At 47.6% G+C, this 23,978-nt stretch overlaps 1 protein-coding gene across 1 annotated transcript in view; it reads right to left on the minus strand.

Annotated features, from left to right (window-relative positions):
- MYBBP1A (MYB binding protein 1a) overlaps window positions 1-23,978 on the minus strand; it is a 78,564-nt gene that overhangs the window by 41,479 nt on the left and 13,107 nt on the right. The window contains exons 12-23 of the mRNA XM_026656574.2: window positions 22,469-22,675; window positions 21,249-21,357; window positions 19,946-20,036; window positions 16,507-16,658; window positions 15,507-15,599; window positions 14,310-14,456; window positions 13,394-13,558; window positions 11,147-11,304; window positions 9,616-9,750; window positions 8,041-8,161; window positions 7,048-7,179; window positions 4,498-4,566 (exon numbers count right to left, since the gene is read on the minus strand). Coding sequence (XP_026512359.1) covers window positions 4,498-4,566; window positions 7,048-7,179; window positions 8,041-8,161; window positions 9,616-9,750; window positions 11,147-11,304; window positions 13,394-13,558; window positions 14,310-14,456; window positions 15,507-15,599; window positions 16,507-16,658; window positions 19,946-20,036; window positions 21,249-21,357; window positions 22,469-22,675 — 1,579 coding nt within the window. The remainder of the gene's footprint in view (window positions 1-4,497; window positions 4,567-7,047; window positions 7,180-8,040; window positions 8,162-9,615; window positions 9,751-11,146; window positions 11,305-13,393; window positions 13,559-14,309; window positions 14,457-15,506; window positions 15,600-16,506; window positions 16,659-19,945; window positions 20,037-21,248; window positions 21,358-22,468; window positions 22,676-23,978) is intronic.

Consider the following 23,978-nt stretch of genomic DNA (forward strand, 5'->3'; position numbering starts at 1 on the left):
AAATTAACGCCCCAATAAACATGCAATAGGCCATATTCATAGAGGTCATTATAGTGGAGATCTAAATTACCTATACACATGGCTTCAGGGGCAATGGTAGAAAGTGCTGCAAGAGTAGCAATTAACAAAAGAGTCTAAAGATTTTAAGCCTTTGTGAATTTTTATAATGTAAAAAACACAGCCCGCTCCCCCCAGCCCTTGAAGGGAAATTAAGCTTTGAAAGACATTGTAGAGGGAGCAGCTGCCAAGCACTACCAAGCAGAAGGGGGTTCATTTCAAATGGCTTGCAGATTTTTAGCCTGAAGATGGGCATGTCTGGAGCATCAGTCTCTGTTCTTTTGCTGTTAGCTCAGAAGAAAAACAGCATTCGGAATGCGACCACTGTATCCAACTACAAACGTCAATGCTTTGTACTCCATCGGAGGGCCTCAGAGCACTGTACCAACAGGAAGGCAATGAATTTCACACCTTACAGTAATTTCATCTAGATCACATTTCCCTAGTTTGCTTATGTGAATGTCATGGGGGACTGTGTCAAAAGCCTTAAATAAAATCAAGATACATCACATCTACTGCTTCCCCCCAACCACTAGGCCAGAAACCCTGACAAAGAAGGATAATAGGTTTATTTGGCATGATTTGTTCTTGACAAATCATGCTGGCTATTCCTTATATCCCTGTTGTCTTCTAGGCGCTTACTAACTGATTGTTTAATAATTTGTTCCAGTCTCCTGCCAGGTATCTAAGTTAGGCTGACTGGTCTATAATTCCTTCCTTCGATGGGAGTAACATTCATGGAATTTCAGGCCTTATCTACTCACACAAGTTGCACTGGTTTAAACATGAATTGGTTTCAAAACAGACTGATGGATTGGTACAAACCATGCTCCAGACATTTCTACCAGTTTAAAACTGGCTATACTGGTTTAGCTTGTCTGCAAATTTACCAACGCAGGCTAGACCCCTTTGAGCCAGGTTTCTATTGATTTCAGAGCTCCCACCCACAATATAACGCCACCTACTTCCATAGATCTCAAAGTGCTTTACAAAGGAGAGGAGCATCATCAGTTCCCTGTCACAGGGAGGGAAACTGAAGCCCTGGGAGAGAAGTGACTTGCACACAAAGTTGCACCATTTTAAATGAATCAGTTTAAAAACCACTTATTTCACTCAACTGGTGCATCTTTATCTGCAGACCAGGCCCCATTTTCCACAACCCCCTCCCCCAAATCCCTCCAGGAGAGACCCGGTTCTGTAGTAATTATAAGGAGGGTCAATGCAACATACTTATTAGGTGCTTGTATGGCCCTCATTACTATAGTGATTATGAGCACCTCACAATCTGATGTATTTATCCCCACAATACCCCTGTGCAGGATATACTATTATCCACACTTCACCAATGGGGAACAGGGAGATTAAGTGACTTGCCCCAAGTCTCAGTGGAAGCATGTGGCAGAGCAGGGTCTTGAACCCAGGTCTTCTAAGTCCTAGACTAGCACCTGAATCGCTGGGCCATCCTTTTTCTGCATCTGGCATAGATTCTGCTCTTCAAAAGATCCTTCCATCATTAATCTGCACCGAGGAGTTTCCTAAACAAAGCCTGCTGCATTAAAACTACCCAGCATTGCCTCAAGAGCCTGCGCCAGGTCTCCCAACCCAATCCCTCTCCAACCATTGGAATGGTTTTGTAAACGCTATGTAAAGGTACACACCCCCCAGCCATGCATTGGGTCTATAAATTATTATTTAAACATGGTGCTAGTGCCTAGAGGCTGACCAAGTCAGAGTTGCTTTGTGCGAAGCCCCGTAAAAGCACAGAAAGCCTGCTCTGTGTGTGTCTGCCTCTCTCACCTCCCTTCCCACACACCGAGGTTTATGACTGAAACAGAAGGTGTTACCCATTATTAGTAGCTCTTAACTCCTGGTATGAAAATAGCACCAGAGGCCCTGCAGCAAAAGCAGGGCCCCATTCTGCTAGGCACCAGACACACCCCAGAGAAAGTCCCCGCCCTCAAGAACTTAGAATCTCAACAGACAAGCCAGACAAACAGTGGGAGAGGAGCAGAAAGGGGAAGTGATTTGCCCCAGGGCACCCAGCAGGTCAGAGGCCAAGCTGGAAATAGAATCCACGTCTCCTGACACCCAATATCCTAAGTACAGGACTATGCCATGTTGTCTCCCCACACTGGGGGTTCAGCTGAACAAATCCAGTAGAGGACCCCACTTAACCCAGGGTAACAGGCTTCATGCCCCTTTCACCATAAACTAACTGTAGACATTAACACAAAAGTCCAAACCCAGGTCTGACTCACCCTGCTCCTTTGGCACGAGTCCTTCCTGCAGGCTCTGGCTGGGACATTCTGCCTAGCAGCAGATCAGCCGATGATAGCCTGCTGGGTTAATTGACAGGCTAACGAGAGACACCTGTCAGCAGACCCAATTGCTTCAGCATGCCCCACAGAGCCTGAATATATCCCTGCAGAAAGTACAAGGTCCCCTCACAGCGACAAGAGGTTAGATTCTGTGGAATGCAAGACGTTGAGGCCCAGGACTCAACAAGATTCAAGGACATTCATACAGCCATCAAGAATATCCAGACTGATCACAGCATGGACATTTATCATAACATCTGACATTGGAGACCAGATACTCCACCAGATGGACCTCAGCTTGGTTCCAGCAAATCTTATATTCCTAGGCTCAGTCCAGGGTGAGCCAAAGATGGTTTTACTCCACTTTTTCACCTCCTGGATTCTGGGGCAGAATAGCGCTGTGTATAAGTGAGATCTGCCATGGAGCTGTTCTAATTCATAAGTTTCCCAAGGGCAGCTCAGAACTGCACCAAGTGCTATGCAGATGCCCCCTCCTGTGCCCAGGATACACACCCCCATCTCTGGCACACCTCCTACCCCATAGGTAAGGGGACGGGGTGTCCCCTTTGGGTCTCCTCCCTAGACAAAATAAAGTCAGTTAGCATCAGGAGAGGAGGATATCACTCACTCACACACGCACGCACGCACACACCAAATTTTGACTGTAAGAAGCCAAACGTCCTGAGATGGATGCAGCCTGGGTAATTCAGGTGGCTGATTGCAGACAGACTCCCCCAAAAAAAAAAACAAACAAAAAAAAAACACTTCATCAGGCTTTCCGCCTGTTCTTTATCAGCACAATGTAGCCAGGCCCATGTTCTCTCCCCTCCCACGCACCCAGAGCCAAGAGTCCTTCAGCTAAACAGACTCTTGAAATGAAGCTCAGACATTACCATGGGAATCCCTACAGGAACGAGTGGTTATTCCCCATGGAAGAAGCCGAGATAGTAACACAAACGAAGCCCTCTGCTAGGGAGGCTTCACAGTCTCTCGGGGACAGAACAGAGAACGTGCTTCAATTAATTAATTTGCTTATTAACAGAACCCGTTCTCATTTTCATCCACCAAAGTCACTTTGGGTCTGATTCTCATTTACACCAAGGTCGCTCTGGCAGCGTACAGAGGCCTTTCAGAGTGAGTAAACTTCATTCACACTGGCAACCTCAGGCAGCGTGAGTAGAGAGGAGTATCTGGCCCTTCGTGTTTTAATTCCATTGCTGTTTATGATCAAACAACAACAGAGTAAGGTCACTCCAGGCCATGGGTTTCTAAGCCAGAGGCACTTTACAGCTAAGAAAGGGAATGTTAGCAAGACTATGCCACTGGCCTAGAGGGGTGTTCAGGGGAGGCACTCGGATGTCACAGTGATGGCTGCAGGTATAAAAGTCGGGTTCGATCGCATGGGCGTAAAGCAGCCTCAGTGGGCAGTCACCCCAGTCACGTTTTATCAATAAGGCACCACACATATAGCAAAGCCCGGCTCACACAATTAACCTGAAAAAAAACAAAACAACAAAAACCAGTTCCATAGTACAGGAGCTTTGCAGCTAAACACAGAACTACGTGGCCTGGGAAGCAGAGGATCGCTGGAACTGGGTCGCTGAGGAGAAGGCATTGCCTGGAGGGTATATGGTGCTTAAGGCAGGCGCAGGAGGCTAACCTTGGAATTGCAGGCTCTTGACATTAGGAAGCAGATATTTCCTAATATGATGAGTTAATAAAAGGAGCTTCTGACCCACAAAGCATCAAGCCGTGATTCAAAGGCAAGGAAAATCAGGCATCTTCTACAATCATATCCGCTCAACGCTGCGAGGTGAGCACTCCTGTGAGGAGTCAAGCACCCTGATGGAACTAATGAGTAAAAAGCAGGACTGAAAAAGCTCAGTAGCTGAGAGAACACAGGGAGTGACCAGGAAAATACAAAACCTCAGAATTTGCCTCATATACCTGCAGCGGGAAAGCAACAGCCACAAGAGAACCCTCCTTGGGAAGCCCACTTTGCAGAATTGGGCAACTCCAAAGGCAACAATACACCTATGAAGCATCAGCCGAGCCAACATGATTAAGTGCCATCTCCACATTGCTGCTTAATGCAGCTTTGCTGCCTTGTTTTCCTTCTTACCTGCTGATGCTGCCTTGCTCCCGCTGTGATAGACTTGACGAGGGTGTCTATTAACGGCTTACACATGACCTGTAACAAAGAAGGACCTGGCCATTAGTGCCTCATTGCAAAGCCTAGTTTGTTTGTTTTAAAAAGGCCTACATTTTGTATGTGGATTCAGCACCTGGTTCCTGGAAAGGTAAGCAGCTTTACTCACAACTCTGGGCAAAACCTTAGCTCTACTGAAGTCTGTGGCAAAACTCCCACTGTCTTCAATAGGGTCCCAATTTCATGCTCTGGCACTGTGGGCTTAAGCCCAGATCCTGCCAACATTTTAGGCACCTCTACTGTCCCACTGATGCATGGGAATACCCAGAGTTAGGGCTTGTCTACAAAGGGAGTTATTCCTGATGAATTCCATGTGTGGATGCTCTTATTCTGGAACAGAGTACCTTATTCCTAATTAGCTTAATCCACTTGGCAAGTACTTAATCTGCTTTAAAGTCTCACCCTAACCCTAATTTATTCTGGATTCGTTTTCATGAGTAGACAAGCTCTTAGAATGGTGAGTACTAAAAAAAAACCAAGCAAGAGTGTTGGAAAGGATACTGACTCTCATGCTTCATGGTGAAATCAACCTGCAACTAATGCGGGTCAGGGAGAAAGTTTCCCTGTGCACAGGTTATTCCACAACTGCCCATTGCGGAGTTTCTTGCACCTTCCTCTGAAAAAGCAAGTATTCACCACTGTCAGTGAGAGGTTACCAGACTAGTGGACCTTGAGTCTGAGGTCAATCTGGCAACTCCTATGTCCCTAAATTAATCTTCACAGCTTCACGAGCATTAAGAATCCAAAGAAAACAATGCAAACAAGAAGGGTGAACAAACATCTTGCTCAAAAATCTCTGATTTCATGTATAAATAATTGTAATGCTTTGCTCTGACAAAGTACCTGGTCCACCAGAGGCACGTGCAGTTCTTTGCTATAGAATGAACCCCTCCCTTACTCTTTGTGCGGTTATTAAAAACCATAGAGACTCAGACCTGTGACTCAGTGAATAGACAGGCCTGGCAACAGGTTAAACTGAAACTAGACATTCCAACACCCTCATAAACCATCACCTTTAAATGGACAAAATCAGAGATGGAAGTTTAGGGGATGATCCTGAAAGTAACGCCGTGCCCTTAGCTCCCAATGCCTCCAATGGGAACCAAGAACACTTGGCATGTTGCAGAATCGGGTCCTAACAAGTTGCCCAAGATCAATGGAAGAGCCGGGAGTAGGCACATGAGACTCTCTGGCCAATAGATGGTATTTGCCCGTCCCATCTCTCACTAGTCAATTAGGGTAGGGCAGGGCACAGCCTCACAAGGAAACCAGCCTTCCAGAAGCTCCCCCTTGCCAGAGCTGAATTAAGTAAAGAATCTGAAAATGTCTCATTCTCAGTTTGACATTTTAGAGCCTCTTTCCATAATTAAACATCCATGCGACAGCTGTCCAGTGGCTTTCTCCCTGCTCCTAAAGGACCTGAAGCATCACAGAATTTTGTGGGTTTTGGTTTAGCTTTTTTTTTTTTTTGTGGTGGGGGGGGGGGGGAATATAAACCATCACCTCCATTTCTTGATGGCCCCAGCTCAGACGCTCCATGATCCAGCTTATTGCAAACACCACTGCTCTCCAGGAAGCTAATTAAACTGCCACAGCAGCCCAGGAAGAGATGGATGTCTGCAGGTCTGAGGTTTTATTTGGGAACAGACATGCATTCAGGACAAATACTGCTCCCTGAGTCCAATACACCGAGGTCAGCCTCATCCCCAGAGAGGGTTTACAATGCTGAAGATTCTGGAGAAAGGGCCCTCCTAAAGCAGAGCCTCCTTTACCCGAAAGCCTCTGTGTATCTGAAGTACCGGGAGGGGCATGTCCTCTAGCTGTCAAGAGGAGGGAAGGGGTTCAGAGAACTGTTTCTTGGACAGACTCCTGGAAAGCCAACTGGCTCAGGAGGGTTAGAGGCAGACTATATAAGGAGTACCAGTTCCAATTAGGTGCAGAGGTTCAAAGCCTGCAGGAGTCAACATCCACTGCCTATCCCAAAGGTTTGGGGGTGACAACACTGCTCCACAAACAAGGTTGGAATATGTGCACTGGAGTCTAGTTTGCAGGAGACTGAGAAAATGCAGACACTCAGCATACCTTGTGTGTGCAGATAAAAAGCCATTGCCCGGAGGCAGCTGGACTAGAATTGCAAGTCTAATGCATCCCTACCGTCTTGAGTACACGTATCAAGCTAATACACAATGGCAGATTTCATCTGTCTAGGGCCTCATAAGGCATCCTAAAAAGTATTGCCTTTCAATTCAATTCAGATTTGTATGCCAGTACTTCCCCGTATGATGCTGTGTAAATGGCAGAGGGTAACAATAGTTCATTCCTCTGCCTCTTAGACTTAGCAAGCTGCATTCTTGTAAATCTTACAGCTGTTCCGCAAGCCTGCAATGAACTGAAAAATAAAACTCGTTGCTTTCCGAGGGTTTACCCTGGAACACAGGGTACCACATTCCTAGCAACGCTTACCGGGAAGCGGTTGAAGAGATCAAGAAACATAGATCCCGTGAGGGCACTCTTTCGCCTGGTCAGGAATCCACTCAATGCCTCCCGATACACCATGGTCACTCTCTTCAGGTCCAGAATGCCTGTGCCAGCAAGCTGGAAAGGGCAGCAAGGAAAGATGAGGTTTGCGAAACAATGGGAGCGATTCTATCTATGCCAGAGCACCAGAGAGCACATGTCGAGATTGCCAAAACTTATCCTTCTTGGGGAACTTATACATTTGTCCCAAACAACATGCCTTTTCAAGGGCCCGCCCTCAGCATTTTCCTCGCACCCCCAAAGTCACGCGAGCTCTGAGTGTGCAAGGATCAAGACCGCTCGGCTCTTACCTGATGCTTTTTATTTATAGCTCCAGAAGTGCTTTATGAAAGGAAACTATCCTTATTCCCATTGTCCAGGTAGGGAAAACTAAGGCACAGAAAGGGATCGACACTGGGATTTTCAGAACAGCTCAAGACCCCTGCCCAAGGCCACACAGCAGATCAGTAGCAGAGCTAGAAACAGCACCCAGGTTTCCTGACTGCCAGTCCACTGGACAACGCTGCCTCCATACACAGGTGAGTTCGGCCATGCTCCAATTTGCTGGATTACACTGGACCCCTCCTGGAAAAGGGCTCAGAGTCAGCGGGAAGAGGTAGCGGGGCAAAGATACGTGAGAACAGTGGGGTGAGCAGCATTAATATGTAAGCTCAGGGTCTGGTTTATTATCCAATTAGCAGGCACCTAAAATGTATTAGCACCCTTTGATGGCTGAGAGAGACCTCACCTGGACAGGTGGTTAAGAAGACTGAATAGGAGGGTCAGCGAGGATATGGCAGTTCAGGAAACGAAGAGGCAGAACATTGGGGAACCACGACCACCAAATGGCAATAATACAATGCACACTGACAATACAAAGCCCACCTGGGATCCCAGCCCCGTAGAGCCCCTGCCTTGGGAGGCGGACAGCCCTCTTACCTGGTCAGTCTGTGCACTGCTCCCTTCGCTGTTTTTCCGTTTCTTTTTCGAGGGAGAAAGCGGAGTCGCCGTCTCTCTGGCCACATTTCCTTTCAGCACTTTGAACAGGTACAAAGAGGCGCTGAACCAGAAACAAAACCGAGAAGTGGGCAGTGTTTAGTGGAGTGCCTAAAAGCCGAGGCCCAGGCCCCTGCAATCAGGTCTCCAACAGAACTTACAAGCAGGCCACTGGTCAGACAGACAGAGCAAACAGCTTTTCTCAGTGATCTGCAGCAGGGACAACAAACAGGTCTGGATGCTGGGTCTCCTCTCTCTAATGCAGTCTCTGTTTTACTGACGGCTACGTCAGGAGCTAACACCCCTTTGCTCTTGTTACACCTTCCACCCAAGAATAGCCCAGTGCCTTTTTACTGTATTGTGGTAGCACCTACAGCTGCCCTATTGCACTAGGCACCGTACACACATGCCATGGGAAGGCGGTCCCTATCCCAAAGAGCAGACATTCTCATGCATCAGGGGGATACAGCCAACAGACTGCAGCGGGACGCACAATGTTATAGTTGAGTCATACCTGACTAGGCATGTTTAGAGTGCTAAGTAGTGGCATCCCCATTCAGAGATGGGGGAACCAAGGCTCAGAAATGGATGGGACTAGCTTGAGGTCACCCCTGCTTTCTGGCATAACATGGCAACAGGAGAAATAAATATATGCTGCACCAGCATCCTGGGAGCTCCTAACCCACCTGCACCAAGGGGGAGAGAAGCAAACGCTGTCAAGTAGAGGTTAGCGCCCTTCTGCTTAAGGTTTTCAGCTGTTTAAAGCTCTGGTGGCGTTTCCCTTGTGAAACACAGATGGGGAAAACAAGCTACCATGGTGCATGCAGAACGGCCACTGCAAGGGGATGCCAGCCCTGCAGTGACATCAGTTCCCATCCTGATCAGCCAGAATCAAGACCCAATTCCATCGCCTACTACAGAAGCCAGCGAGAATCTTTCCACTCTCTACCAGTTGGGTTGGACCATTTCTGTACCATATATCCCAGGCAAGAGGAGCACTACAAATTTTGTTTCTCATGTCAGTGGTGCTTCAAACTGGCAGGACACTCTCCCTAGCTTGCCAGCTCAGCCGCTGTACCCCCTCACTTCTCTACAGCCTCCTCAGGATTTTCCAACACCCACATTTCCCCCAGGCCTACTGGTCAACTTGGTCTCACCAGCTCTGTCTACTGGCATAGTTTCAGTGTTACCATAACTAACCAGCTATAATGGTTAGTTGTAACCATTGTAACCAACTAAAATGGACCAGACAAAACTGCCGCTGCCCCCCCCCCCCCGCCTTACCCCTTTCAATTAATGATTTGAAATATCAGCACCATTTCCTCAGCCTATGAGCCACCGAGGTCTTCGGTTTCACCAACCTGAATGGAGGCACCTCCCCACTCACTTAGTGAAACTGCCTGTGGCATTTGGACCAAAGACAGACCTCCCCACTGAGGTCAATGCAACTGTACCCACTTACAGCTCCCCTCCTAGCACGGTGTTAAATGAAGAGTTCTCCCAGCCTTTGCTACCCACCTGAAATAGTAGAGTGCTAGCACGGAGTCCGTGTGCTTGCTGGCTCTCTTCACCAGGCTCTCCAACAAGGCATGCAAATCCTCCCGCAGGTCGCCCACGCTCCTGCAGTACTGCTTGGCTCTACATAAGTGATTTCTGAAAAGAGGGCGCAGGCATTAAGAATGCAGGGCTGTCACCTCGGAAGAGAGAGTTCGGAGCAATGCGCAGCCTGGCATTAACCCTCGACATTAGGGCTCGGAGTTACCCAGCATGCATCTCACGGCTGGAAATGGGAGCTGTGCCGCAACCACAGGTAGCCCTGTGGCGGAGTGGGTACAGCACTCGTTAGCTGTTTGATCCTTCTAGTGCTTCAGTTCAAGGAGGGCAGGGTTTGCGGAGCAGCTGTTTACACCTTTCACCTAGAGATCCAGGCTCACACATGAAACGCATTTGGTGGCCTCAAACCTCGTCAGTACTGAAACACATGCAGAGCAGCGGCTGGAGGTGAGAGAGTGACTCAGAACTGAAGGTGCCTAGAGCCGGGTTGTGTGAGGGACAGGAGAGCGCCATGTACCATGCACAGCACTTTATGCCTAACTCCAGCCTGTCCTATCAGCCTCCCTTGTGCTCTTTAACAACCCCAAACACACACAGACACACACGCAGACTTCTGCTTCTGCACATGAAGAATCTCTATTCATAAAAACACCCTCCCCTCCCAAAGCTGTCTGGGATGACATCAACTAGCAGAGAAATCAGGAATGTGTCAACCCCATGCGTCTCCGCACCTTGCGTAGGAGGATAGCATGTTTCTCAAAATAATCTCCAGCAGCTGAGTGAGATTCCTTGCTGCATGATCATGAACAACTCAACTGGTGCTGTCCCCCATCCAACTGCAGGGCTCACTAGGCAAGGTCTAGCAGGGTAGGGCTGTTACAAAATTCGTTTTTTACAGTGCCGTGAAATTTACACAGCAATTTAGTAACAGAGTAAGTTGCTGGGTGATTTCACTCTGGACAAAAGAGGACGAGTTTCCAGTAAAGTGTGTGATTCAACACATAGCCTGAGCAGGGCCACCCAGAGGATTCAGGAGGCCTGGGGCAAAGCAATTTTGGGGGCCCTTTCCATAAAAAAAAGTTATAGTATTCTGTAATATTGCATTCTCGTGGGGTCCCCTGCGGGGCCTGGGGCAAATTGCCCCACTTGCCCCCCTCTCTGGGCGGCCCTGCACCTGAGGTCTATGGAAAGGTTACCATTGACTTCAGCGGCATGCAAAGTAGGGATTTCACCTTCTTCAAATGTGTTTTGTACTTGAAATCCTTCAGTGGGAGGAGCGTGGAGGAGGAATGCTATAAACGATCAGGATTTTTTTCCTTCTAATAACATGCAATTAGCAGAAAGAAGAATTATACTTAATCCACATACACAACAGACTCATCACAACCAGCTGCTAGGAGTCAAGTCAGCACCACCAAGCAGCTACTACAGAAACCAAAGACATACTGACAGGTAGGTAAAGGACTTTGAAAGCCACTTCAGTGCAGACACTTACGTGAAGATATCAGCTGTTTTCTGGAGGAAGTCTTGCTCCTGCTTGTCAGAGTCTGAACTCATGCTCCGCTCAATCACCAGAAGGAGGGGCTCAATAATATCAAACACAAGGGGGTTCTCTGGCTGCTTAGCAAGGAACACCTCAATGAGGTCCAGTACCTAGAAATAGAGGTCGTTCAAATGAGAATCCCAGTGGACTGGGCAATATGGACTATCAGGCTGTGCCAAAAACAGCTCCTTCAAATTTGTCCATTTTCAAGGGTCACCTGTCAACTTGGGGGAAGTAGTAGGGAATAAAACAAAACTTAAAAACAAACAAAGATCACGTTTCCATCTGAAAATCTGACACCTACTAACACCCAGAATTACTGTAACTGAAAGAGATGAGAGAAAAACAAACATTCTCTTTAGTTAATGCATTTGACAGCGCTTTGTGGATAGTCAGTTTCTGTGTTGTTGATGGGTCAATTACACTTCCTGGCTAGATCCTCAGATGGCATAAACTGGCATAATTCAGTTGAAGACAAAGAAACTACAACCACTTCACCAGCTGAAGGCCCACTGGCTTCCAGACCAGCATGATGATCTCACACCAGTGCACTGGTGTTACTAAAATAAAAAAGCAGACGCTCCTGTGACCCTGGACACCCCTTAGTTATTTTTCCCCCCCATCAGTTTGGCAACATTTATAAGTAGGGCCCTACCAAACTCAGGGTCCATTTTGGTCAATTTCACGGCCATAGGATTTTAAAAATCATAAATTTCATGATGTCAGCTCTTTAAATCTGAAATTTCAGGGTGTGGTAATTGTAGGGGTCCTGACCCAAAAAGGAGTTGTGGGGGGGGGGCACAAGGTTATTGTGTGGGGGGGGGGGGTTGCAGTACTGCTCCCCTTACTTCTGCACTACTGCAGCACTGCCTTTGGAGCTGGGCAGCAAGAGAGCAGCGGCTGCTGGCCGGGATCCCAGCTCTGAAGGCAGAGCCGCTGCAGAAGTAAGGATGGCGTGATATGGTATTACCACCCTTTTTTCTGTGCTGGTGCCTGCCGAGCTGGGCCCTCAATCAGCAGCGGCCACTCTCTGGCCACCCAGCTCTGCAGGCAGCAGCACAGAAATAAGGGTGGCCTGGTATGGTATTGCCACCCTTACTTCTGCACTACTACTGGCAGGGAACCGCCTTCAGAGCTAGGCGCCCAGCCAACAGCCACTGCTCTCTGACCACCCAACTCTGAAGGCAGCGCAGAAGTAAGGGTGATAATACCACGATCCTCCTAAAATAACCTTGCAACCCCCCTGCAACTCCCTTTTGGGTCAGGACCCCCAATTTGAGAAACACTGGTCTCCCCCGTGAAATCTGCATAGTAATGGGTAAAAGCATAACAGAGACCACGTTTCACAGGGGTAGTCCAGATTTCATGGTCCATTACATGTTTTTCATGGCCGTGAATTTGATAGGGCCCTATTTATAAATTACTGCTCAAGAATCCTTTTACCAGATGAAGCAGCTTGACAAATTGCAAATCCATTCTACAGGTTCTACTGCCACCTAGTGGTCACAAATTAATACAACGAGGCGTCCTTGTGGCACCTTATTTAACATCTGATGAAGTGGTTTCTAGCCCACGAAAACTCATGCCCACATAAATGTGTTAGTCTCTAAGGTGCCACAACGACTCCTCATTGTTTTTGCTGATACAGACTAACACTCTGAAACCTGTCACAAATTAATACTACGTTCACACCTAGGGAAACTGTTTTCACTGCCGGGTCCAAGACTCACCATTCTTATACCTAATAACCCAGGGAAAAACATACAGCCAAGAGTTTCCAGGAGGGATTTTGGGTGCCTCCATTTCTCAATGCTCAACTTGAGACATAAAATCAAAAAGTGCCAAGTACTCACCATCTGAAAAATCAGGCCCCTTAAAGGTGTCCCCAATTGAACATACAACAGCTAAAAGACACCCAAAATCACTGTTTTCTTTTGAAAAGCTTTGCTTCTTTATTATAATATATACTGTAGTAGGTCTTTGGAGACCTATTCATGCTCTAGAACCCCAATGTGCTAGGAGCTGTACAAAAACCAGAACAAAACACAGTCCCTGTCAAACGAAGCTTACAATATAAAGACACATTTAATGTTTTTGTTTTCTTTAGCAGCTTATTCAATGCAATAAAATACATCCAGCTGTCTAACAACATGCTACAAAGATAGACATGGGCCATTCAATAGGACACTTGCCACCTACCTTAATCATAAAATCCCTCCGTAAGATTTTCTCCTTCCGCATCTTTTCTTTCTCGTCCTTCTTTGCCTGGATCCGCTTCTGCTGTTCAGCAAAGAGGGCCGAAACATTCTCATCAAGGGCCAGCATGGTCTCATCATCCACATCCTCATCGCTCTTGTCTCCTCCCTTTAAAAAACAAAAAAAGTCACTTTACTTATTTTAAAATTCAATCCCCCTTTCCTCAGCCTCTTGGGACTGCAGTTCACTGGGGTCCAAACACTTAAGAGCAAAGGAGAGTTCTAGCCATTAAGCCTCAAGAGGGACAGGATGGATTTGGCTAGCGCAGGTGTCGGACAGACTTCCCCACATGTGGAGACCGACTTGAGCTTTAGAAGCTTTTGCCCAGCAAAGATTAGCCCAGCGGAAGACTACAATGCAAAGGGCTGTGGAAGGCCGCAGAGATGCGTAAAAGGGCAACTACCTGCCTACGTCTTGCATGCATGTCTCTGATGGCCAGGTTACTGCGTAACTGACTGGACAGGTAATTGGGCGCTTTCCAGCCACCCAACCCAGCGAGGGGCAAGAGGCAGAAACACTTACACAATATAGGCCCAACTCAGATTGCTTCCGACATGGATGCATGTGGAACTTGTAGCTACAGGCTGAGATTTACAGAGGGGCCTGAATGGGGCTCAGCACCCAAGTCCCATTAACTTTCAATGGAAGTTAAGTGCCTAACTCCCTTAGACTCCTGTGAAAACACCAGCCACGGGTTTCAAATGCATATAAAGATTAGCTGGATCAGGATTCTTGCTACCCAGAAGGAAAGTGGATTACACTGCATCAGGGCCTTAGTTATACTGTACCACAGAATATTCCAAGCCTTCCTCTATGCTCTCTGAAGCATCCATCATCTTGTAGGTTTGCCAACACCTACCAATGCATTCCCCGCCTGCAGGACATTCATCAGCTGATTCCGAAAATTTTCATCTACGCCTTCATTATTATTCTCATCTTCACTGTCTTCCTCTCCATCTTCCCCGGAGCTGTCATCATCAGAAGAGTCTGCACTTTCCTCCTCGTTCTGTGAAGAAGAAAAGAGTTCACCCCACCAGTTAAGTGGCGTGCGAATTTAAGGCTGGTGAGACAAAGAACAAGCAATGGCAATGCACGCTTTCTCAATGCTGCCCTGCCCGTGTGCCTCAAATGGGTTGGGGAAAGAATGCTGCTGGCAGAAAGGACATCCGGTCTGAATGAAAGGGAAATCACTGTAGCAGAAAGAGCAGGACAAGCCGGGAAACCTCTCCAGGGTATAAAATAAGAGAATTACCAAAGAGAAGTCAGTCTGGGACTCGCTTTGGAGAAAAAGACCTTCAGGCATTGCAGGAAGGGGCCTTGTTAGGGAACCTGCTTTGGAGAGTTATTATCATGCCTAATGAACTTGGATTTGGCCCACACCACTTGAGGCTCTGCAATTCCTCAACTCTGAGCTCCAGGATCCAGACAATCCTGCGTCACAACTACTCAGCCTGTGGCCTTTCTGCTTCACTTCCAACAAGAGGTGATCATCATGGTGGCTTGTCCAATGCGGAGACCTGTCCGCTGGAAATCATACACTTTATAAAGCTGTATTTCCAACAGTATTTTTCTTCAGCACAAAGAAACTAAGGGCTGGTCTACACTGCCGCGCTAGTTCGGCGGCTGGGGATCGAAGTTCCGAGTTCGATTTATCGCGTCTGGTCTGGACGCGATAAATCGAACCAGCAAGTGATCCCCGTCGACTGCGGTACTCCAGCTCAACGAGAGGAGTACCGCGGAGTCGACGGGGAGCCTGCCTGCCGCGTGTGGACCGCGTCTGAACCGCGGTAAGTTCGAAGTAAGGTATGTCGAATTCAGCTACGTTATTCACGTAGCTGAATTTGCGTACCTTACTTCGACTTGGGGGGGTAAGTGTAGACCAAGTCTAACATTTAGGCACTTTCAACAAGACGTGTTCAGACTGCATCAGAAAAATATCCCTTAGCAGAGGAGCAGTCATTTTATTAAAAGAGAAATATTAAAAGACACAGATCTGCAGTAACACTGGTTTCAATGGTCAGAGACGGAAGATTATTTCTTTAAACGAAGGAGTTACCGTATCCTCCAGCGAGGTTTTCTTCTTTTTGTCTGTTTCTTCCATCACAACAACAGCACTTTCCTCATCCTGATCTTGCTCTGGATCAAGAACCTGTGGAAGAGTTTTCCAAACAAGTTTTACTTTTTTTTTAAATATACAGAATGTACAGCTGTTTTCAGCAAACTGAATTTGCTGAACAATGACCAAGTTAAAGTTATAACAGGCTAGAGAAACATCGCTTTCTAGCTTGCGTCAATACTTTTGTACCTGCTATTTATGGAAACCCATACCAGGAAATTTGAAAAAAGCCATACGATACTTCTACAGCTAACAAATAAGAGGGGAAAGGAAAATATGAGAGGAAGAGAGTGGTAAAATGAACAGACACCTATTCTAACTCATAATACAGATTACATTCCTCATAGGAAGTACTTTCTAGTTGTTGTCTTTTTTTGCAATCAATAGATTATTCTCTCATAAGATGCAACACTAGGTAGTGATGTGACCCTATTCATTCAGATTTTGAATTTCAGGTACTTTTAGCTTCTCCTTTTTTTAAAATTACGATTCATGCTAAAACATATAAGCACAATGACCTATAAAGGGACACAATAATTTCCTAAACTAAAGATAAAGGAAAAAAGTGGCCAAATATAAGCTGTTCCCAGGCTCGCTGGTTCAAGAACAGGTGGCCCTGCACGAATCCTCTCGTAAGATTCTTTTAAGACTCAGAAGTACGTATCTGAGGACATTCCCATTTCATAGCATGCACTCGCACGGAGGCCTCTCCTTTAACCCCTGAGCTAGAAGCTGGACATGTACTCCTGGACCTAGAATGACACAGGCAGCTAGATAGCGCCTTCGCCTTCTAGGTTGCAGCCTGCTATCTCCTTTACCAAAATCCTCTGAGCCATAGGATGTCCCCGTTACTGTCTTCATTTAACCAAAACCTCCCTTTACTTGTAAAACAATCAGAAACGTCAATCAGTCCAGCTCCCACCCCAGATCCCTCACTTACATTCAGGATCAGGTGCAGGGCTTTCTTTGACATGTAAGGACATATGCGTCCAAACACACTTTTGGAGACCCGGCGCATGAGTAGGCTGGGCTGGGAGAGGAGGGATAGAAGAATTTCCACAATCACCTCTACCCATTCTGGCTCTTCGTCATCTGTGCAGGAAACAGAAAGGCATCAGCAGAGGAGAAATTAAAACTTGGGCACCGGGCTCTCAAGGTGCTTCAAAGAAAGGGCTGCAGACACCTCCATCAGGCAAAAAAATAATAATGCTAGCCAAATGGGGGAAGAACACAGGTTTTCCTGCAGTGACTTGGACTGGGACTAATACAGTATGTTGCTAGGTAATGCAATTGTATTGAAAAGGTTACTGTCACTGTCAAGATGACAGACCTAAAATCTTTAGAACATGGCCTAAGCAAATGAGCATTCCACCAGGTAACAGGCCAGGCCAGTCCTGCCATCTGGTTTGCTCCACAGGCCTATATCTAGGTACTTAAAGGCTCTCATTGCCTTAGTATTCAAGTATCCCACAACCATTAATAAGCAACAGAGGGTCCTGTGGCACCTTTAAGACTAACAGAAGTATAGGGAGCATAAGCTTTCGTGGGTAAGAACCTCACTTCTTCAGATGCAAGAAGAAGAAGTGCATCTGAAGAAGTGAGGTTCTTACCCACGAAAGCTTATGCTCCCTATACTTCTGTTAGTCTTAAAGGTGCCACAGGACCCTCTGTTGCTTTTTACAGACTCAGACTAACACGGCTACCCCTCTGATACTTGACAATCATTAATGGATTTGTCCCCATCCCCACGGAGTCCCGGAAGCGATAGCCCCATTTTACAGATGGGGAATGTAGGCATAGGGTAGTTAAAGTGCAACGTGCCCAAGGCCACACAGGCAGTCTACAGAGGAGTTCTGAATTGAACACAGGTCTGCTGAGTCACAAGCTAGTGCCCCACCCACTAGATCAGGCGTGTCACATACAGAGCAGGAAGGACGGATCCAGACTGCCTGAAATATTCAGTCTCAGGAATCTCAGCTTTCATAAAAAGGGTCTTGCCTTATAACTAGAGAGAAAACCTTCCAAAAATGAACCAAGGTAACTATGCCTGAATCGACAGACAGCCTGGAACCAATCACTTGAAGGCGCAAACTCCCCTCGTTCTTATTAATCTGATTGAAGGATCAACTTTAAATGCCAACACTCATACCACTAACGACAACATTAACCCAGGGGTGAGCAAACTTTTTGGCCCGAGGGCCACATCGGGGTTCCAAAACTGTACGGAGGGCCGGGTAGGGAACGCTATGCCTCCCCAAACATCCTGGCCCCCGCCGCCTATCCGCCCCCTCCCACTTCCCACCCCCCTCAGAACCCCCGCCCCATCCAAACCCTCCTACTCCTTGTCCCCTGACTGCCCCGACCCCTATCCACACCCCCAACCGCCTCCCCCCCCAAACATCCATCCCATCCAATGGCCCCCTGCTCCCTGTCCCGACTGCCCCCTGGAACTCCCTGCCCCTTATCCAATCCCTCTGCTCCCCTTACCACGCCGCTCAGAGTGGCATGTCTGGCAGCCGCACTGCCCAACCGGAGCCAGCCACACTGCCCGGCATGAGCTCGCGCCCCGCTGCCCAGAGCGCTGGCGGCATGGCAAGCTGAGGCTGTGGGGAAGGGGGGACAGTAGGGGAGGGGATGGGGGGCTAGCCTCCCCGGCCGGGAGCTCAAGGGCCAAGCAGGACAGTCCCGCGGGCCGGATGTGGCCCACGATCCGTAGTTTGCCCACCTCTGACATGAACCATTGAACGGCTGATCATTTCTGTGGACGATAAGGACAGGGAGTGGAAGTGACGCTCTCTGGCAGGGGAATTGAGGGTGCCACAGGGAAGAACAAAGAAGACTCACAAAGATGAGAAGGCTTGGAGGGGAAGAGAGAAACAGAAAGGAGGATGGGGAAGAAAGAGAAACAAATGGCAACTCTAGCAGCAGTGGCCCAAAGGGGAGCAGATTCTCTCACCAGGTGATGAATATAACAAAAACGCACTGGCCCACTTATAACTGAGCACTTAGCTAATCTATACAGGTCATGCTCACCCCTGATCTCCGTGCAAACCTCCCACTAACGCCAGTGGGCATCCAGTGTGCTGTGGGGAGCAAACAGTTCTGAATTTATACCTTGGCCTTCACACGAATAAGCATGGAATTTAGCCCTCTGCTCCCAATGAGTTGGACACTCCATTAGCCTTCCTACCCTCTTGGCCAGGGGAAAGTTAATTTGAATTCTCTTTCATTTCCTTCCACACTCCCCACAGCATTCAATTTAACCATGCTCTTTTGTATCTGGGTTTTACATGGGATCTTGAGGTCCTATTGGCTCCACAATGTAACAAGTTCTATTTTAATAATCTAACGAGGTACGTTTATGTAATCCCTTGCTTTATGTTTGATGCTTTGTTTTCTATGCCATATCTTTTACATGAATTACTGTGCCGCTGTGTGGAAAAAAATAGTTAAGGGAAAGGCTTAAGCCTCACAACACACCCTGCAAGTCAGGTATTATCCTCACTGTTTCTCACATGGGGAAACTGAGGCACAGAGCGGTAACACAAGTTGTCCAACCCAACGAGTCAGTGGCTGAGCCAGAATTAGAACCCAGGAGTCCTGTCTCCCAGTGCCCAGCTGCAATCACTGGATCATGCGTCAGTTACTAGCTCTACTCTAACGATTACCTCAGAGAGCAGCCATTTCAAATAACCACACTCAAAGCAGATGACGTAAGCCAAATTCACTGCTGGCATAAGCAGATGCCACGAATCCACCGGAGAAGCTCCCACTTATGCCAGTGATGAATTTAGCCCTCCGTGGTTAAGAAATAGTTTTTTCACAAGTAAAAATTCAGCCCAAACTCCTAAAGACAATTCCCTCGTGAGATGTATCTAGAATTCTTGTCCTGAGCTTCTAACCAAGAAAATTACTCTTGTCATTTACAACATGGCCCTCACGATCGTATCCGGGTGCTCAGGATCTCAGAGTATATACCCCATAGCTCTTCTCCTTAGGTGGGTGGGGAAGGGAATTAGTCACATGGGGAGGTGGGTTTTGAGCACCTTTGAATGGGCACCATACGCACCTGCTGGTGGGAGAGGACGACAAGCCGACCCCCAGCTAACAAGCAATGCTGACATTCAGTGCTGAGTATTTCTTATGATTGAGGAAGGGAAGAGACACACCCCACTCCCTCTTCCACCAAAAATCAACATTCTCCGCAGAGGGCAGGACCTAGCTCCCGCTGGTTAGTAGCGCACTTCCTCTGGTTTTGTTTTAAGATGGGCTTTATATTTTGGTGGGCTCCCAGTGTGCTCTGGGCAATGGAAAACACATTAACAGGGTAGAGGATTGTTAATAATTCCCCAAGTCTCTCTCTTTAGACCGGAACTCACCAGGCTGCTGCTTCTTCTTGGATTTCTTGTCAAACGCCCTCTCAATGCAGTTCAGAAGGTCATTCAGAAGGTCCTGGGTTTCTGCTGGAGTCTGTTTGATGTAAAACAGGAGCAGAGAGAGAAGCCAAGCAGTGAATACCCTCGACTAGTGCAAGTCCAACGACAACGCAAGAAACGTACCCATCTCTGCTGCTGAATTCAGCACAATGTGCCACCATTAGGATGCTAGGCACACAGACACGTTGGGGTTTTCATCTCAGCCACGTGGATATGGCAGGACAAAGGGCAGGAGTTAACAGGACTAGCTAGGAACCTACTGGACCCAGTGCTTCGGGGTTGTGCAGGCCTTCAGGAAAGTGCCATGGAGTCAAGTCCATGGGAAGGAAAGGAGCTCAGCACTTCAGAGGCAACTGCCCAACAGTCCCCCCCAAAAAGGATTTTTGTACATAGGACAATTCTGCCAGGAGAGTGCAGTTTTAAAGCCCCTCACTTTCCAGTCATTAACTGCCAGGAAACGCTTTGCTGGTCTTCTGTATATATAGCGCACGTGAACATTATATTATAGCTCAGACCAGGGATTCCAGTTCAAGCAGAACTTACAACTGAAGAGCCCACCTTGGCCATCAGCACCAGGCCACCCCATAGCACATATCTGAGCGGGAGACCATGCAAAGCTGGTAGCTAGGGTGGCCAAGATGAGAAGCAGAGTGAGGATTTTCTGGCTGTTTTCTATTACCAGTAGCAGACACGATTCTTATTTTAACAAGGTGCCAATCCCAACACTTTGCACAATGTATTTTTGGATGCTCTTTATATTTTAAATGAGGACTCTGACAGACAGTCCAACATGAGTCCTCCAACCCCCACTGTATTAATAACTTTGCATGTATATAATACCACTCACCAATGGGTCTCCAAACATTTACAGACATTAATCAACCACAACACCCCAGAGAAGGCAGCAACATTATCCCATTTAGGAGCAAAGAAAGAACGTGACTTGCCACAGTCACACAGCAAGTTGGAGGCTGAACTGGGACTAGAAACCCGGACTCCAACTCCCAGTCACTCTTTCTCCCTCCCTGATAGCCAAACGCATTTCCTTTGTTGGCTGAAATCTCAATGCTTATGACCGGTGTTGGATTCCTGTTCTACTGGCCCCTTCATTTAAATAGCCAGAAATTCTGAAGGATCATATCTTGTCAAACACAAAGGAAGTGTCAAACTGTTTCTGCCCGCAGTTCAGAAAGCCCAGCAGACATCAGCATGGTTTATATAGCGCAATATGCACGGCGACTGTTACCTTGAACAGATGAATGCCCACTAAGAGCAGAAGGTGCTGGAAAGCAAAGATTTCCATACTGCGGGACTCCTTCTCTTTCTTCTGCAGGTTCTCCAGAGACTGCAGCATTCTGAAGAGACAAACGATGATAGGCCTTTCAGTGTTACAAGATAAAGTCCACGGCATCTCAAACAAGAGCAAGAGCTTCAGATGATCTTGCTGGTCCCTGCCCTCGTTAACTGCACCACTTCAAATACTCAGAGGCAATTTAACTAGACCAGAATGACATCAAAGCATGTAGGAAAGGATCTGTCTTTAACTAACAATTGGCGGTAATAGATGTCTTCTCTTGAATTCTCGCAACAGCACTCTCTGTACGGCTTCTAAATAAAGTATTTAGGGCAAGGCACGGATTCCCAATAGACTTCAGCTGAATACACAGCAACAGCATACTCATTTAGAGGAGAAGGAGTTCAGAAAAGGTCAAATGGGGGCCAAAGGAACTGGCCTTCTAGGAGGAAAGATTAAAAGAGAAATCCAGCCTGGGAAAGCTAATGGGAGTGGGAAGCCACATGACCATCAACAAGTATCTGAAGGGAGGAAGGAGCAGGAGAAAGAGTTAGAGTTGGTGCAAGGGAGTCTAGCTAGGAGCAATGGGGTGAAGTTAAAGGGAAAAACACAGGCTGGATTTCAGGCAGAATTCCACAGACTAACAAAACATCGAGGACGGGTCTGCAAAGGGAAGGAACGGAACCGCACTGCTTAGGACGGTTCAACCACACTGGACAAAGCAATAAAAAGCGTAGTACAGTATAGGGAACTATCCTGCACTGGCCAAGTCACTGGACTAGGTGCCCCAACAGGGCTTATGCACTTCTAACATCTAGGATACACCCTCAGCAGAGACTAAGCAGGCAGATACAGGCTGCTTCACCCAGAGAGGAGGAGATGCTTATTCAGTCAGGCAGCTTCCATTGTCTCATGTTACATACCTGGACCCATCAGCCTAGACAAATCAGCTGCTCTAGGCTGATCTGATCCAAAAGCAGAGGTGTAGCTCACAGCCTTGGAGACACCAACAGAAGAGTCTGGGCAAACACACTCATGGAGCACATTTTCCCCAAATCTCTTGCACTCTGCTACGGAAGCCTCGATTTCCTGCATGCGTCAGCCATTCCCATTGCCCTTCCTCCCCCCCACAGCTAGTCACCAGACTTCAGCTGGCTTCCCAAGCCTCTCACCGGTCCCAAGCAGCCCTCTGTTCGGCGGTGAAAGGAGTCACAGCCTTGACGTGCTTCTCATGGGACAGGAGGACGCTGGCGTACTGGATAATGAGGTAGATCCACAGGTTCCTGTCTGCAGTCACCCCGTGGATGTGCTTCTCCCTCAGGGCTACAGCTTCCGCCGTGTCTCCCAGCACGGGTAGAGAGTTTAAAATCTGAAGCAAACTGAGAAGCAAGCAGACAGCAGAGAGCGCCACATTAACATGGAGAACTGCTGCTGTTCTCATTAGTTACTGGATTATTATAGCACCGAGACACACTAATTATGGACTAGCGCCCCACGGAGTCTGATTTATTCCACCATCCGTTCCCAACACCACAATGGCTGGGATGAGTTAAGAGGAACCGGTCCCAAAACACGGCTCACTCATTCTATTCTTTTCTGGGTAGCTCTACGGATTTATTTAATTTAACAACAGTTTGCAAGCTTTCTGCTTCCAGGGCCCAAAACGTAGCCGCAGTTCTCTTCTGCAGCCCCATTTGTACAGCAGTATCTCAAGGCTCCAACCAAGACCAGCCGCGCTAAGTGCTGTCCAAACACAAAGTCAGAGGAGTCCCTGCCCTGAAGGGCTTACAATCTATTTAGACAGGACAGGAACAGGAAACATGATCCCCATTTTACAGATGGAAAACTGGGGCACAGGGGAGATTAAGTACCTTGCCCAAGGTCATCAAGGGTGTCTGTGGCAGAGCTGGGAATTGAACCCAGCTCTCCCAACTCTCAGTCCAGTGTCTTATAACCACAAGGCCATCCTTCCCCAAGCTCTTTATCCCACAACGCTTCACGGGATTCTTTGCAAAGTGACAGCTCTACTCATTATGCTCCCCCCACCTCCTCCTCCTTTCTCCCAACCTCCAACAGAGGGGCACTTGAGCACCTGGCCTCTCAATTGCCTGACAGAAGAGCGTTGGATGCAGCAATGGCCCTGAGATCAATACTCCATTTCTTTTGCCTAAGAATAGGCAGGGTGAGTGGAGCACCAATCAGCAGGTCCCAAAAACAATGCACTCCTGTTCATCCAAATGGGACAGCCGAAACTTGCCTATAACCAGGTAGTCAGATAAACCGATACTTATCTTAACTAACACGGGCTACATCTGGAACACCCTGTGGATTCGGATAACTAGGCTTTGGGGATCTAAGGAATTTGGATCACTGGAATTATATTACACCACTGGCAGGCAGAGAGCAGCCACGTGACCCTGCCAGGCTCTGCAGTGTCACAACAAAACCCGCCTCTCTGGAGTCCATAAATAGCGCTCCCCTCAGCCAGTGCTGCCGAGTCAATGGGGGCCAAATGGAAATTGGAGGAGAAAGGCAATCTGGCCTCACCTCAGCACTGCACAGATACGATTTGGGTCAGTTATTGTGTTAAGAAGCGTAAGCATTTCTAGGAAGTTTTACCCAAGACCTCTAAGGAAAGGGCTTTCGGTTATGGCTACACTGATGCACAAGCACACAACACTT

The sequence above is a fragment of the Terrapene carolina genome, unplaced genomic scaffold, assembly GCF_002925995.2.
Source record: "Terrapene carolina triunguis isolate 2854851 unplaced genomic scaffold, T_m_triunguis-2.0 Scaffold231, whole genome shotgun sequence".
Lineage (NCBI taxonomy): Eukaryota > Metazoa > Chordata > Testudines > Emydidae > Terrapene > Terrapene triunguis.